The 16,365-nt window shown below is 46.6% G+C and overlaps 4 protein-coding genes across 4 annotated transcripts; 2 read left to right on the forward strand and 2 right to left on the reverse strand.

Annotated features, from left to right (window-relative positions):
- LOC131294564 (ficolin-1-A-like) lies at window positions 1-1,437 on the reverse strand. Its single transcript, XM_058322608.1, has 3 exons — window positions 1,058-1,437; window positions 326-961; window positions 1-253 (listed from the first exon to the last, which is right to left on the reverse strand). Exons 1-3 carry the CDS (start codon window positions 1,435-1,437, stop codon window positions 1-3), a joined length of 1,269 nt encoding a protein of 422 aa, XP_058178591.1.
- Window positions 1,438-3,776: 2,339 nt separating this feature from the next.
- Window positions 3,777-5,405, forward strand: LOC131282147 (angiopoietin-1-like). Its single transcript, XM_058311547.1, has 4 exons — window positions 3,777-4,095; window positions 4,135-4,504; window positions 4,588-5,202; window positions 5,270-5,405. The coding sequence occupies exons 1-4, from the start codon at window positions 3,777-3,779 to the stop codon at window positions 5,403-5,405; spliced, it is 1,440 nt and encodes a 479-aa protein (XP_058167530.1).
- Window positions 5,406-10,841: 5,436 nt separating this feature from the next.
- On the forward strand, window positions 10,842-11,777 carry LOC131294565 (ficolin-2-like). The gene is made up of 2 exons (XM_058322610.1): window positions 10,842-11,584; window positions 11,651-11,777. Exons 1-2 carry the CDS (start codon window positions 10,842-10,844, stop codon window positions 11,775-11,777), a joined length of 870 nt encoding a protein of 289 aa, XP_058178593.1.
- Window positions 11,778-11,933: 156 nt separating this feature from the next.
- On the reverse strand, window positions 11,934-12,888 carry LOC131294566 (microfibril-associated glycoprotein 4-like). The gene is made up of 2 exons (XM_058322611.1): window positions 12,158-12,888; window positions 11,934-12,066 (listed from the first exon to the last, which is right to left on the reverse strand). The coding sequence occupies exons 1-2, from the start codon at window positions 12,886-12,888 to the stop codon at window positions 11,934-11,936; spliced, it is 864 nt and encodes a 287-aa protein (XP_058178594.1).
- Window positions 12,889-16,365: the final 3,477 nt, after the last annotated feature.

Here is a 16,365-nt window from a genome sequence, read left to right on the forward strand (position 1 = left end):
TTATACCGGTGTAACCGGTGGTGTGGTAGGCGGATCAGTTGCTGGCGGGTCAGTTGCTGGCGTGTCAGTTGCAGGCGGGACAGTTGTTGGTCCATCAGTTACTGGCGGCAGAGTCGTCGGCGGCTCTACTGGGACCTTGCGCTTGACCATCATGCGACTCTTCTTCAGACTGTAGTTCGCTCCGCGGAACGTGCTCCACGACATGCCGGTGGTGCCACCGGTCAGTCCCTTAAGGTACAGGCCGTTCAGGTTGCTGAAAGGAATGTGAGAAAGAAATGCCAGTAATAAGAACAAGGTCTTATAGGAACCAATACGGGACGCTTACCTGTCACCGCATTCCGTGTACCACCAGCCACCGCGGTTGGTAACGGCACAGTTGCTCTCGCTGTTGTCCAGATCCAGATCATAGGTACTGAACAGCACACCACCAACCACGCCGAACGAGTCACCGGCTGGGCCAGAGAAACCTTCCAGCTTCAGGATTGGGTAGAAGTCGCTACCAGAACCGATAGCGAAGGAGTCGTAGCGAGCGTACGAGATGTTCTTCTCAAAGTCCTCCAGCAGGACGAACAGCTCGTAGTCACCCGAGGCGGTGATGTTATGGATGCGGTCCAGACCAAGCCAGTAGTCGCCGCCGTCGAATTCACCGAAACCGGCCTTGTAGTCGTTGTAACCGCGGTAGAAATCGGTGGAGCCGTCCTGACGGTTCTGGACCACGGTGTACGCTCCTGGTCCGAACTCCAGCACGCAAATAAGCTTCGTGGGCACATCGAAGGAGTCCTGCACGAGGTAGGTGCCGGTCTCGGTGATACGCGGATCGTCACAAGACGTGTAGATGATGTCTCCTTCGGGCGCTGGTGGAGTGACTCCACCGGACTCACCCTGGCGTCCTTCCAGGTCCAGAATGGACTCCGTCAGGAAGGTCTTGGTCACCAGGCTCTGCTGGTTGATGGTAAGCTCTCTAAGTTAACAGGGACACAAATTTGAAGAAAAATTAGTAACTTGCTAGAATGGCTACCAAAGAAGATCACCAGTGAAAGGTCACATCGCAACATACCTGATCGAGTACATGATTTGAGCCAAGTTAGACGACGCAATCGACAACTGGTCGTTGATGCTCTGCGAAGTGGCTGCGGTTTGTCCTACGTACCACGTCACTCCCTTGACCTGTTTCTTCATGTCCAGCAGCTCGCTGTACACGGCACCATACTTGTTGCGCAGGTTCAGGATGAGCTTCAGCAGGTTCGACTCGACCTTCTTCAGCTTGCCCACGATCTGGTGGCATCCGCATTTATCGATATCACTGCCGCCCGGCGCCGGAACATCCGGCACACTGGGCTTATACGGGGGCGGCTTGGCACCATACTTTGGCGCAGTTTCGGCGGCGCCGAAGCTTGCCATGCAGCTTACTGCTAACACAAGAACGATCAACTTCATCTTGCTAACGCTTCCTAGTGCGAACTGACGCCAGGCTTCTACGCTCGGCAGCTTTTATACCCTTCTAGAGTGGTCAGCACGCCACGATCCCGTTATCGGACAGCGATCGCGCCAAACCAGGCCGCGAAGGGGAGGAATCGGAGAAAGCACGACTGAAAGCAAAGGGAAAGAGGAACTGCCTAATTTGCGATTCCCCTAAACCTGTCCTGTTTAGCGTCACATCCCCCGATCCAGACGAATCTATTCGCACGCCCGATACTTATGCGGAGGAAGAACTGTTGGGATCAGCATTAATTATATTTTATGGAGGTAAGATTGCGAGCGTGGAGTAATTTTTCGAACTTCTTCAATAAAATGTGAGATGGTGTGTAGAGGTTATGCAATTATTTGGTCAGTGACACTATAAATTGGTTAAACAGGTAAACATGCGTAATCCGTTTTAAGCGTGATAAGTGAGAAACTGTAATATACAAGATGAAAATAGATTTAACTTGTATAGTTTAAATTCTAAAATGTTGTTGAAAATTAATGAAATGTGAATTCGTTAACTATACTTAGAACCGTATCAATTATACTTTTTTTGTGTGTAAAACTTTGTCTTGTTCACATTTCTTCTCTTTACCTAGTTGTATGTTTTATCAAGTTTTGAGCTTCAATCTCCCTTTTTCCAATGCGGACATTGAACATCGAAGCTTTGTCGAGGGATTTAGAGTTGTTTTAAATGTATTGCTCTTATTAATTACCGATGGAAAAGGGAATCTTTTATCTTTAACAAAGATATTGAAATATTATGAAGACATGAACAATTACGTAAGGTGTTATTCAAATTTTATTTCTTGGGAACTTGGGAATTAATCATTCTGAAGTTTAGTTTAATTTCATTTATGTATTGTGTTTTTTAAATCTAGATGTCAAAGTTCTCGATTCAGCATAAGTACCATCTGAAACCATAAGTACAACAAGTACTATATGAATTTAGCATATTTTCTTGCATTTTTATCACAGATACAATTTAGCAGGTCCATATTTTAGAATTTCCTTGCATTTATTTATATTTAGGTCAATACATTTTAGGTATTTTTTCTGGTAATTTCTATTTAAATCCACATATATAAACACTGAAAGTTTTGCAAAAAGTCAGGATATTGCACTGGAAAACTTGACAGCAGCAAGGTTGATAAACACTAATTTGGAAAATTTCTATTCCTGATTGAACCCTTTTAGCATAAAATATACATTAAGGCCAAATGCACCCGATCGGAAACGAGCGACTGTGTGAATAGTAATGTACGTCAATGCCCAAGAAATTGTATCTATCTCCTATCCGAATGGCTGAACCGGCATGTAGGATGAACGATCCAGAAAACAAAAGTACCGTTATCATTAATTTTCGCCAGCCTTTCCAAAATCCAGCAAAGTAATGGGTGCCGATCGGAGAAAGAACGACATGAATATTATGATTTAGTCCTCGCCCTCCTGCCTTATCCTCCAACGCGGTTTGTTGTTTCCATTCAGCGAGATGTCGCTGACCCCGCAGCAGAACCGTACGACAAACGAAATAACAAAAATAGAACATACAAAGTTTGTCGATCCGATGGGCCAAAACCGAGATGCACGTCTTATCGCACGAACCGATGCCAGACCGAGGCGCTAACTAGTTGGCCACCGCTTGGTGACCGGCCTCATCGAAGCTGTCCCCCGTCGGTCACATGGACACAGCATGAAGCGAATTAAACCGAGCCGATAGATTTGCGAAAAAAACAAATGGGTCGTCGGTTATGCTAGTCTGTTTTTTCACCCAAACGCCACGCACATACAATTTCGAACGCGATGGAAATCAAACACCGAAAAATACTAGTTTGTTTTATCCCATTTCTAGTTCTGCGCCCCCATGGATGGAGCCGCACTAGAACCAGTTCTGCGGCAGTGGGACTTCGTGTCATCATCAGGGGACATTTGCATATTTTGAGAAGAAATGGGCCAATTTTCGCATCTTCCCCATTTTCTTACTTCCAGATTCTTGGGTGCGCTAATGAAACGGGACATTCGGGGAGGGCTGCTGGAGGTGAGATTTTGGCAAAAAACTGTCTTTGCGTCCCAGGGAACGTTTGGCATTAAATTATCGTCTCTAGTCTGATGTTCGTGGGCTTTTTGTTTTGTTTGTGCGTGTGATAGTACCGGTCATTTCGGACCTAACGGTATTGGCCGGTACCGTGCCGGGTAAAAGGCTAGCCGGGAGATATCTGCTATAAATTGGACTGACCACCGGCAGTAGGATATCAGTTTCGACTGAAGTCTTGTACCGCACAGAGACAGGAGCATCACACGCCGCTGGGAGAATGAGAACGTTCTTTCTAGTACTGACGCTTGCGCTGGCGCTGGCCAGCGCCGCCTCGACGAGCGATACGAAGGAGACCGACGTGAAGATCCCGGAGGAGGTGGCCGAGGAGATCGCCGCCAGTGACGACGTCAAGTCGAGCGACGATGTGCGTGACTACCACTACTACAACGTGGTGCACGGAAGCCAGTCCGAAAGTGGCCGTCCGGCAAACTACGCTCCGGCCAAGATCGGCTACGGAGGTGGTGGCTACGAAGGAGAATACGAGGGCGGCGAAGGCTACGAGGGTGGATACGAAGGTGGCAACGCTGGCGGTTACGGTGGTGGCTACGGAGGCGGTAACGCTGGTGGCTACGGAGGCGGCAGCTCGGGTGGCTACGGAGGTGGCAGCTCGGGAGGCTACGGAGGCGGCTATGGTGGTGGCGCTAGCTACCCGACGCGCCCACCGAAGCCCGACACCGGTTTTGATTTCCCGAAACCGAAGCCCCCGCCGAAGTGCAACTGCAAGGACATCATCGATCAGATCGACGAGCTGGACGAGAAGATCGTCAAGTCGCTCCTGGACCTCGAGATCAAGGCCGACAGCATCCAGGGCGATGTGGCCATCATCCACAAGGAAACCGAGAAGGTCGCCTTCACTACGTCCCAGACGCAGCTGATCGCTAACGCCGTCGACAACCAGTTGAACATCGTGCGCCAGAACCTGACCATCATCGAGTCGGATGTTGAGTGAGTATTTCTAATCCCAGCGATATCCTCTTGGATGGGTCTATGTGCTGACGATGTGTCGTTACCGAATTATCATCCCACAGTGAGCTGACGCAGTTCCAGCAGAACGTGCCTGACCGTACCTACCTGATCGAGGCGCTGTTCGGCCTGAAGTGCAGCTACGAACGCAAGACCAAGCGAGGAGATGATCGTATCTACTCTTCCTGCGACGATCCCAGCATCAAGAAGACCGGTAGCTACTGGATCAAGGCCAACTTCTTCAAGCCAGTAAAGGCGGTCTGTCTGCTCGACTACGGCGGCCGGTGGATGGTCATCCAGAACCGTTTCGACGGTAGCGTTGACTTCTACCGCCCATGGAGGGAGTACAAGTACGGATTCGGCAACAACGAGGGTGGCGAGTACTGGCTCGGTCTAGACCGTATCCACCAAATTACCAGCAGCGGCTCGTATGAGCTCCTGATCGTGCTGGAGGACTTCGAGAAGAACATCACCTACGGCAAGTACGAGCAGTTTGCCATCGGTGGTGAAAACGAGCAGTACAAGATCCAGAAGCTGAAGTCGTTCGTCGGCAGTGCCGGTGACTCGTTCATGGCTGAGGGCATGCGCTTCTCCACCTACGACTTCGACAACGATCGGTTCGACCAGAACTGCGCCGCCGTCACGCACGGTGCCTGGTGGTACAAGTCCTGCGGTGACAGGTACGTGACGTCACAACACTCCGCTTTGCACAAACGCCTAACACCGAAATGTTTTCCCTCTCCACAGCAATCTGAACGGTCTGTACCTGAACGGTCCCACTCTGGAGAAGACCGGTATCTTCTGGTACACCTTCCGTGGGTACAACTACAGCCTGAAGAAGACGCGAATGATGATCCGACGCCGGGAGGGATCCGGTTATTGAACGCAGCAAACTCGACACTCTTTAGTTATAATACACAACATGCAAACACAAATCGTTCAATAAAGTTTGACACGTTTTTGGACAAAAAAAACATAAGGGTTACTACTTTATCCCACACCGTGGAGTCCATGGATTCGAAAGATAAATCACGCATATCGGAGAAGAGGAAGACGAAAACCGATGTGTCCGTAAGCGCGTCGGTGCTAGATGACATGGACCGATATGTCAGAAGCATCACTTCCAATCAGTCATATGGCTGACGGTTCTCGGAACTTCGATGATTCGGTGTGTGCTTGGCTTGCTTTCAATCAAAATATCACTCTCAGTAGCAGGACGTTACTCGACAGGAAATGACACCTAAAATTCAGGTACAGTCGAATTCCTTGGGAGGAATCAAAGGGACTGTCGAGAAAGAAATTCCCAGTGGTGTGATCGAGGAAATCATACGAATTTTAAAAGGCCATCGATATACACTGCGGTGAAGTATTTTACTCTATTGAGCTGTTTCTTACCATGATGCTCTATTTTAGTTTTAGTCATAAAAAATTGGATTGCAGAGAAAGAAATAAACGGTCTTGTTTTAAACAAGCTTTCAGTTATTTTTCATTCAATTTTACACTGCCTGAATAAATTTATTTGTTTTTGACTGAGAATAGCGTCGATTATCCGGGGTGTTCTTTACCGGGCGGACCTCGGATAATCGGGCCTTCATACAAATATATTTCAGATATGCGTCTATAGTAGAACAGTTGATTAAAACAACAATATCAACACAAACAAACCGTGTAAAGTGAATGATTAAATAAATTTATTTTGAAATGTTGGCATTTGTTAAAAAACTAATTCGGACTCGAAGTTTCCGTAACAACCAATTTTACCTACCTGGTAGTCGGTAAAAAAGGTACGAATAATCGATGTTCCACTGTAGTTAGTTTTCAGTCAAGTTCAGCGGTTTGGAAAATAACATATTTTCCACCTTAAACAATATATTTCCTTTACTTCAAAAGAATACATAAAATATATTATAGGTAACATGTATTGTTGATAGTTATTCTACCTACGAACGTACTCTTCAAGTGCGAAGTATCGCATTGTTTTGAAATTTAAATCAAAAATGCTCCTTCATTGTCTTGTTTCACCTTCTACAATGTGCTTCTTCTGTGCTCACAATTATGCTTGACAATTTTCAAAACAGTCTTAAACCAGCCTTTCAAAAAATAAATAACATACCTTTCAAAAACAAACCGGCTTCCGACGAATCGCTCTTCTATTTCCAGTCAGGATGATGAAACGAATTTTCATTGGTTCTGAATAGCCAGTTCCGGGTGCTGCTCGACTTCTGTTCTCCTCCCATTTCTAACGCCACCGTGTCAATTGCCTGCTGGTCCGGGAGTGATTTATTCCCACCAATTTGTCGAACCTACAACCGACGCGCCAAAGAAGCTTCCACTTTTGTGGTCTTCAATTGAGGTCTGGATCATGCCCGAGCGATTGTACGTGTGTGTTCCCCTGCCAGTGCCGTGCGAGCTTCGATGGACCCATTCATAAACTCCTACCAGAGAGACCTCAAAGCAAGGCAAAGAAAAGGTACCTTAATCTTACACACTCTCGGGGCCTCGTGCGACGCAAAGGATGATATATTTGTTTTTGACGCGATCTGTTTCTGCCGTCCGATCGCCGTGCGCAAGTGGCTTACAATTCAAGTGTGCAGCTTACGACGAAAGAATTGAGTAATCTTCTGTGGTTTTCGTCCTCCTTGGTTTTATTCTCCGACCCCGAAGAAAGATAGCTTTGATACTTGATAATGATGAGACAGGTAGCTTCCGAATTTGGTAGAAGAAGAAGGGACCGTGCCAACGTTTGCTCGCCGGGCTAGGACGATCAATGTCAACCGTGTGAGGGATGGTTCCCGGGGCCAAGTCGACAACAAAGTACCCGGGAATCGTGGAGCGACGATCGGCGGTACAGATGAAATTAATCATGATGTATGAGCCTGGGGGACGCACGACGCTGTTGCTGGTGATGCTGGCCATGCGATTGGGGATTGATTTACTTTTCCCCGCTTGCCCTTGCGGGAGCAAGTGTAGTGACAAATCACCTCACATGGTGCCTTCCGCTCGACGCATGACGGCTGACAGGCCAATCGGTTGGAACAAGTTTTTCGCCAAGATAAATTGTAATCCACCCGAAATCCATCCAGTGATGTCTCAGTGTTCTGGTAGATGTTGTGGAATGGTCGTTTCTGCACCTGAAACTTTTTTTTTTATATATGGCACGACATCCGCTAGTGGGACAAGGCCTCTCTCCGAAGAGAGTTTGTGTGACCGAAAGACGGTATATTATAGATCATTGGTCAGCCGTTCGTCCCAGAGGGTGCCAGACTCGAGATTTGATCCCACACCTGTGGTGTGGTGTTTCCTCGCGCTACCGCTGCGCCATGGGCACCCCCCTGCACCTGAAACTGGGACTCGATAAAAATCGTTTTACAAAACAAAGTAAAAATAAAACTCTTTTTATCTTACGTGTTGCTTGATCGTTGTTTTTGTTATGTGTTGTTAAGAATTAACGTATAATACCCTTATTAGACGAGGAATGTATCTGTCATATTCTGCCAGAAGTTTTCTGCCAAACGCGTTTGACAGATACATTCCTTCCTCAAAATCGGAATCAGGCACGACCGGTTCCGATTTTCTTTCGACTGGAATTTAAATGTCAAAATGGCGATTTACTTACTTTTTGCTCTGTTGTTTGCAACAGATTTTGTTCATTACTCTAGGATGAACAATACGCTAAATTCAAACATGAAAATGATAAAATAACTGCAAAACCCATTTTGTGGAACTTTGCGTTATTACACGAGCGGACATCATTTTTATGTCAAACGCCCTGCTGGAGTCTACTTTGGCAATAAAAGTATGGGCAAAGATGACAGATAAAATCCTCGTCTAATAAGGGCGTAATCGGTAACGCGCAGCAGAGATAACGATCAAGTAACGGCTCGATTATAAGCTTGGTCCCTTAAAATCCCGCTAGATGACACACCCATGGAGAAAGAGGAAGAACGATCGCTCGCACCACAGGTCGTTGCTCCCAGACTGCCCCGGTATCAACTGATACGGGTAAACGACCTGTAGCAAAGCCAAAAAGTTCGCAATAGCCAATTTTTTCTGAACTGATACGTACATTACCGTGAAAAACAAAATAGCCTAATCCAAAATCAGGGTTTTCCGCCGCAACTGTTTCAACCAGAATCCATTGTTTGCTCACGTTATATAGATACGGCAGACAGACTCTTTCATACGGTTCGCTGTTATTTTTGTGTTGGTAGTAAGCGTTCGATAGGAATTAGACAACCAGTACTGCATAAAGTTGCCTGTTTATTGGAGTTGTTCGGGATATCTGCTATAAATTGCATCGACTATCGGAAGGAGCATATCAGTTTCGACTGAAGTCTTGTACCGCCCACGAATAGGAGCAGCACTCACCACAGACAGAATGATAAAGTTCTTTCTAGTTTTGACGCTAGTGCTGGCAATCGCGGCCAGCAACGTCGTGTGCGAATACCATCCCTACATGGAGCGCGGAAGCCAGTCCGAAGGTTACCGCCCTTCAAATTTCGCTCCGTCCAAGATCGGTGGCTAAGACGGAGATTTCAAGGGCGGCGAAGGCTACGAAGGGGGATAGGAAGGTTGCAACGCTGAGCTATGTATCCGCCAAAAACGATCGACTTCCAAAGTAATGGTTCCGATGAATATGCTGAAGAAATATGTGCCAGTAAATTAAATTTCAACCACATTTGAAAAGAAAAAAAAGATGAAAAACCAGCTGTAAAAACTGAAGGATAAGTCTAATAAATGTAGCTAAAGACCAGTCTACATACGCTTACTCATTTACGTGCCTGTTCAAACGCCTTTCAATTCTGTTATCTTGTAGTCATTGTGATGTACTGTTGTAAAAATGTGGTTGCATCACCCTTAACTTTTTTTTACGGAAATTGCAATTGTTCAAACACGATAATCAAAAATTCTGAGGGTCCAGGACAGTCGAGCGGTAGCGCTGGTTAGAAAAATCGGTCCATGAGCGCCGGGGCTTACCACCTCGACGGCGTGGGTACGAATCCCAACCAAGACCGGACCCTCCCCGGTACGAGAAGACCTTAACGGGACAGGCATGACCAACAAGGTCGTTACGCCAAGAAGAAGAAAAAGAAGAAGAAGAAGAAGAAAAAAAAATTTGATAGCAATAAAACCCGCCAAAACGTTAAAAAACGTATATTTTTTAAAATTCTTTTATCACCAATTTTTTATAAGCTTTATTGCGTACCACTTGAATAAACTTGCACGCAAGTAACAGATTGACTTTATATTTCGATCCGATGAGCTTCTCAACAGAGAAACTTGGAATGAAACATTTCATAAGGTGGAGTTTTTGAGGAAAACCGTTAGAAATGTCTAGCAAGCACTTGATTCTACAGTCAAACGTTTGATAATTCGAAACTCTCGAAAATTCGAAGTATAGCAGTAGTCCCTTGGAAAACCCTAACTATTTTGAATAAAAACAATACGATTTGGTACACTCGATAATTCGAAGTAAAATTCAAAGCTAGGTTGCTCTTTTCACGCGGTAATTCGAAGCTGTACCCACTCAACTCGCAACAATTCGAAGTTCTGAGCAAATTGAAACGTGATAAAACGCGTCACATTGCGGGTAACCCCCCGTAACATTCTGTTGAACGGGGACGAAGATTTTCGTTCGAATTAGACTGAATGGTGTAGACGGGCGGACGGACATATTTGGGGCACATATGCTTTGTAGGAAGGTGCACAAAGAAAAGTAAAGAAAAAACAGTTTGCGAAAACGGTGGGTTTTTTGAAATAATTTTTTTTATGAATAATAATATATTTGTTTACATATTCACCTTAAACATAGATCTATGTGCAAAAGACGTGTTTTATAAATTTTATTTCCTAACACTCTTGATAATTCGAACTCTCGATAAATAAAACTTTTTTATGGGTCCCTCCAACTTCGAATTATCGAGAGTCGACTGTAGTTGGGCAACCCTCAACTCAATTTTAAGCATAACATATCGAAACATATGAGGAACATATCTCATATGCTGTTTACCCTACTTCCTCCTTAGTAGGTATGTGAACAGGTTAGAGCTTGCTTCAACACGCAGTGCAAAAATAGTAATTCCATAATATAGGTTTGTACCGAAATCAAAATAGGTATTGTAACAATGCCAATTAGAAGGTCGATTGGCGTATTAAGATTTTGATCCAGTTTCATCGAATGGTGTCTCGAGAGGTTTATCATCGGGAGATTCGGTGACAGCTGTTCATCTGTTCAAACATTGTTGAAGTAGATGTTGGTACCAGCGCTATGGCGATGCGGCGCTCGGTTTAGTAAGGTTTTAAGCACTCAAGCTCCAACATGTGGCTCGTAGCGGTTTTCGTGTTGTTAGCCATCGTTCGAGAGGGACGAGCTACCCAGTGCGACTTCCCGCAGTCACTTTGCTTCGACTCCGAAGTATCCCTAGAAAGCCTGTCCGAGCTAGAAACGGCCATCGACGCACTGATTACACCTCCAAGCTCATTTGTGAAACCATCCGAACTCGAAACACTGGTCAACTCCATCAAGAGCGCCGTCCAGCAGCCGTTGAACTATGAAACGTGTCGCGATGTGCCAGCCGGTTCACCGTCGGGTCTCTACCTGCTGCGGGGCGAATTCCGCGAACCACAGTACGCGTACTGCGACATGCAGTACAGCGGAGGCGGTTGGCTGGTGTTCCAGAATCGATTCAACGGCCAGACCAACTTCCAGCTGACCTGGACCCTGTACCAGAATGGTTTCGGCAACATGCAGGACGGCGAGTTCTGGTGGGGTCTGGATAAGCTCTACCGGCAAACCAACATTGCCCCGCACGAGCTGGCTGTCGTGCTGGAGGACTTCGATGGTGTGAAGGTCGAAGCGAGGTACTCGGACTTCCAGATCGGGGATGCGTCCGAAAACTACCGCATGAACATACTCGGCACTTACTCCGGCACGGCTGGGGACTCAATGTTTCGCTGCCGGAACATGATGTTCTCGACCAGCGACCGAGATAACGATATTTGGCCAGCGGCCTGCGCCGTCACCTACACCGGAGCCTGGTGGTACTCGGACTGCCATGATAGGTGAGCACTAGATATGGCTGCCTCTTGATCTGGATCGACCCATAATGTTCTTCTCTTTTGTCACAGCAACTTGAACGGGCAGTATCTTAGGGGCACCTTTACTAACCGAGGAACGGGAATGACGTGGAAGACTTTTCGCGAACAGTTCTACTCAGTAAAAACCACACGCATGTTGATCCGGAAGAAGGTATAATAAAACATTGATGAACAGTTGTTCCTTGAAAGTGCTCTTGTCTTACTTTGAACACGTGGGTTGATGACGCAATGGAAGCATTGACTATACAATTCGTTAAAAGTGAAATGGTTTTATTAGATTTCTTTTTAATCGCTTAGTACGTAGACACTTTCACTAAGGTACATATTTTCGAATCAGCATGATGGACTTTTTCAATGGTTGGGTTACCCCCTTAAAACCCGTCCACACCATCGACGTTTTGGGGAGCGATGTTTGTGCGGGTCCGCGATAGTATCCATTGAGGTTGCTGGTGGGAAAAAGAAAGTGAATCGAATGAAATGATCATTACTTAGAGGCCATAGATTGGATGGAGATTTTGAGTATCAGCTCGAACGAACCTATCTCCACAGTTGCTCATCCACCAGCCTCCGCCCCACACGTTCGCACAGTTCGTTAACGCGTTCGTGTCCGTGTCCTTGTCGAAGGTGGAGAACGTCATGCCGACGGACGTGCTCATCGAGTTACCGGCGGCTCCGGTGAACCCGCTCAGCGTTGTCAGCCGGAAGTTGTTCGCCAGATCGGAAACTTTGAAGTTCGTATAGCGCACCGTCGCGGACGTACCGTCGTACGCTTCCATGATGATGGCCAGCTCGACCTGTGACGCCTGCGTGATCAGGTGGAGACGGTTCAGCCCGAGCCAGAAGTCTCCACTCGGGTGCCCAAATCCGTCCCGGTACTCGGCAAAGCTGCGCGTGAAGTTAGTGCTGGCGCTCGAGCGACGCTGCATCATCGTCCAACCGCCGCCCGCAAAACTCATCTCGCAGAAGTAGTGCACGGGCACGGAATTACCCTCCAGGATGCGGTACAACCCGCTGGAGCCGGTGATCGCGCTGCACGACGGGTGCACCGTGAGCGAACTCAGCAGCTCCTGCAGTTTCGTCTTGAGCCCAAGCAGCGGATCGAAGGTGGTGATGGCCGCCTCGACCTTGACAGTCAGCTCGTCAGCCGCGTCCGCAATGCCCTGGTAGGCGGCACAGGACTCCCGCGGTTCACTCAATATCGAGAACGATCCTTCGCACAGGCGTGCAGCAAGCACCACGCACAGCAACAGCGACCCCAACCACGTCATCTTGGAACTGTATCGTCTGGTAAACTAAACTCCCCACTCGTCGTTGCACGAGCTTCGAGATGCTTTGCAGCGAAAAACAATCTCTTCTATTCGCGGTGTTGGTTTTGTTTTTCTCTTCCATCGGTTGGCAGAGTATTTCGGTGATATTCTACGACATATGGCCACTGTTTGAACAATTTGGCTGCGCTCGAAGGAGGGCACACAATACACTTTGAAACACGTCCGGCGTTTTAACCGGGGCAAGAATAGGTCTCGAACGATATGCCGATAACATTTAGATCATCTCGTAGATTCCGTGGAATTGAAGGAAACTACGAACACACGCATGTACGGAGTAGTAAAAAGTAAATATATACCGTAAAGCAGGCAACAACCTTGCCCTCTTTACACGATTTAGCAAAACAATTCCAACCGCACACGCAAATGTGTGGGCTGGTTACATTAGTTAATGCTCAAAATAGACAATCAATTGCTATAAACTAGTTTAACTGATGCGCTGAGAAAGGGTAAATTACTAGATATAGGTATTTTCAAACATCAGAGCCGCAAATACTACCACACACTACTGTCGCTTTTCTTTATTTCGTTTAAAAAAGTGCTTCACTTCAATTATGGTTTTGTTTCATCGTTCAGTTAATGGCACAAATTAATAATTCGATATGTTTGATTCGATCAAAGTCATCCGATTTTGTTCTCTGAAGTCACCACAAAGTCAAAGCTCGTTTAAAAATGCACCGAAAAGGATTAAATTACACAGAACACAGAATATGGTGAAATCTATAAAAATGTTTAAAAAGCAACATTGCAGTCTCTATTTACTTCAGAAAGAAATAAACTAATGTTAATTGATATATTTGATTTGGTTTTAAATATCAGAATGAGCAGGAATATATGCTTACCTTATCACAAACCCTCACAAATCCACTCAAAATGGTTAGTTTGGTGTGGGCAGTCGGTGGATTTCCACGCAAAGCCATGCTAACTAAATTATTTCCGAGATAAGTGGGTTTTCTTTGATTGTTTTGCGTGTCTACTCAATCGTTTATAGCATTTAAGCAATCAACAAGCGACCGTCACACGCAACGTATGAGATGTCTCTGGTGGTTTCAATGCGCGTTCCTTCATTGTTTGTTTCAACTAGTTAGTGTTGGAGCACTTGAGGCATCGGTATGGATTTATTTCGTCTGGTGAAAGCCGGCCTGGTGGTTTTATTAGTTTCCAGCGTTACCTCGACGTTGGTTTCCAGCTACGACAGCGAGCTGAACGAAATCAAACTCTACTACTACTCACCGTGGGAAGTTGCTCCCGGTCGTAGATTACCCGGTTCCGGTGGGTTCTAATGTTTGCCTTTCATTTCCGCATCAGCCTTCGTGCGACCGAGATTGACGTGGATGCTGCCGATAGTGCCATCCCGGAGTTCGAACACGCCCGCCAGCTGAAAGTGATCATCCACGGATGGAACGCGGACCGTGACCACGTGGCGACGGTGCCGATCCGGGCGGCATATCTCCTCCAGAGAGCGCACAACGTCCTCGTAGCCGACTGGGCCAACGTGTCCAGCCAACTGTATCCCGTGGCGCGCCAGTTGGTGTTGCCCGTGGGCTACCGTATCGGGAGTATTCTGGCACGGTTCTTGGAACGGTACGGCATCGCCCACGACCAGGTGCACCTCTTGGGCCACAGCCTGGGAGCGCACGTGGCCGGCAGCGTGGGACGATACTTCGGGGGGCGTTTGGGACGCATCACGGGCCTCGACCCGGCCGGGCCTCTCTTCGTGCAGCGGTCCCGTGATGCGATCGCGAGCGATACCGCCCGCTTTGTGGACGTCATCCACACCGATGGGCATTGGCTCGGGGAGGTGGTGGCGCGAGGGCACGTGGACTTCTACCCAAACCGGGGCCTACCACCCCAGCCCGGCTGCGAAACACTCGACGTGATAACTCTGCGTATGGAAAACAGTTTCCCCCCCCGAAAAAAAATCGGAAAACCCCATTAAAACTATGCGCTTTGTCCAATTTCATCCAAACCCGATTCGCAGACGGATGCAGCCACTATCGGTCGACGGGATTCTTCGCCGAGTCGATCCAACTGCCGGACAACTTCGTCGCCTGCGAGTGTGGGATGGAGGAAATTTTCGACCAGTACGCTGCGTGCCTTCCGAGCGCCCAGGGACCTCCGGTGAGAGCATGCACGCGCATGGGAGAAGCCGTCGACCCGGGGTAGGTGTGCCGGAGGAGTCGGAAGCGTTGGTTTTACGTTTTTATTTATGCCCATCCCATATCCGTTCCATAGCAGAGCACGTGGAACGTTTTTGCTCCAAACGTCCCGAGTGCCGCCGTACGGGATGGGCAATCGCACGGTGATGGAAGCCAGTGGTTAGACGCTGCTTTTTTAAATTGGTACATTTTGCGGTCGTTCGGACGCACGCATATCGTCGAACCATTGCCGAAGGTCTCGGTAATGCTTAACATAGCAACGTATAAGTGGAATAAACATCAGGATTAATGTGCTTTTAGAGGCAATTCTAGATAAACTGAAACCACTTATCCATCGCAGAAGCGCAAGGGAAAAGAACAAACAATCAACAAGATGATTAAAATAAATCATATCTTCTCAAGTACAACATGAAAGCTGGCGGGAAAACAAGGAATGAAAAATTCATTTTTGATGCATTTAGTATAGAATCATAATTGATATTTGTTGCCTTTTGCAGCGAAATTAAACCACATGCCAGATGTTCACCGGTTTCAAAAATGTTTTTTCTATGATCCAAATCAAGCAAACAATACTAACTTGCCGATTCGAAGGCCTCGTGTGAAGACCGCACCGACAGGCTGTATCGAGGAAAACTGTGTGAAATATTTTCTCCGAACCAGGCTTTACATTCTCCCATTAAATTGAATTGAATTCTTCTGAACTGTCGATGAATAGGAATACCACGATACAACGGAGGGAAAGGAGAGGAAGGCTTGATAACAGATAACAGAAAAACATGGCCAAGCGCAAAACAGATAAAATGTGATAGTGAATAGCTCTTTTAAACAACGAAAATAACATTCTCATATGGCAATAGCAAATAGAAAACGTATGTGTATCGGAATGTTTTGCCTGCAAATATTGGTAAAAGCTTTGTTACAAAAATAGTCGATGCTTTTATTGAACACTCGCACAATAATTCCACGAAAAGAAACCATCGTTGATCCGCTATCTGTTTGATTATTGTAACTTCGCTAGTTTCCGAGCATCTGCTAGCATTCAACATAAAGTTACAAAAATGCGTTTGGTAGGAATGATTCTGGTTTTGTTTCATCTTTTTGTTTCATGTCTTTTAACCTAGCTTATTTTCTACAACATACTCGTATATCTTTCTTTTTGTAACCTTATTACAACAATTCATTCAAAGTTTGGAAGTGTCTTCTCAAATCATACAGAGAACAAATTACTGACAGACACTTCCCCTTCCGGAAGCGTCGGACA

Source organism: Anopheles ziemanni, chromosome 2 (assembly GCF_943734765.1).
Source record: "Anopheles ziemanni chromosome 2, idAnoZiCoDA_A2_x.2, whole genome shotgun sequence".
In the NCBI taxonomy this organism is placed as follows: Eukaryota; Metazoa; Arthropoda; class Insecta; order Diptera; family Culicidae; genus Anopheles; species Anopheles ziemanni.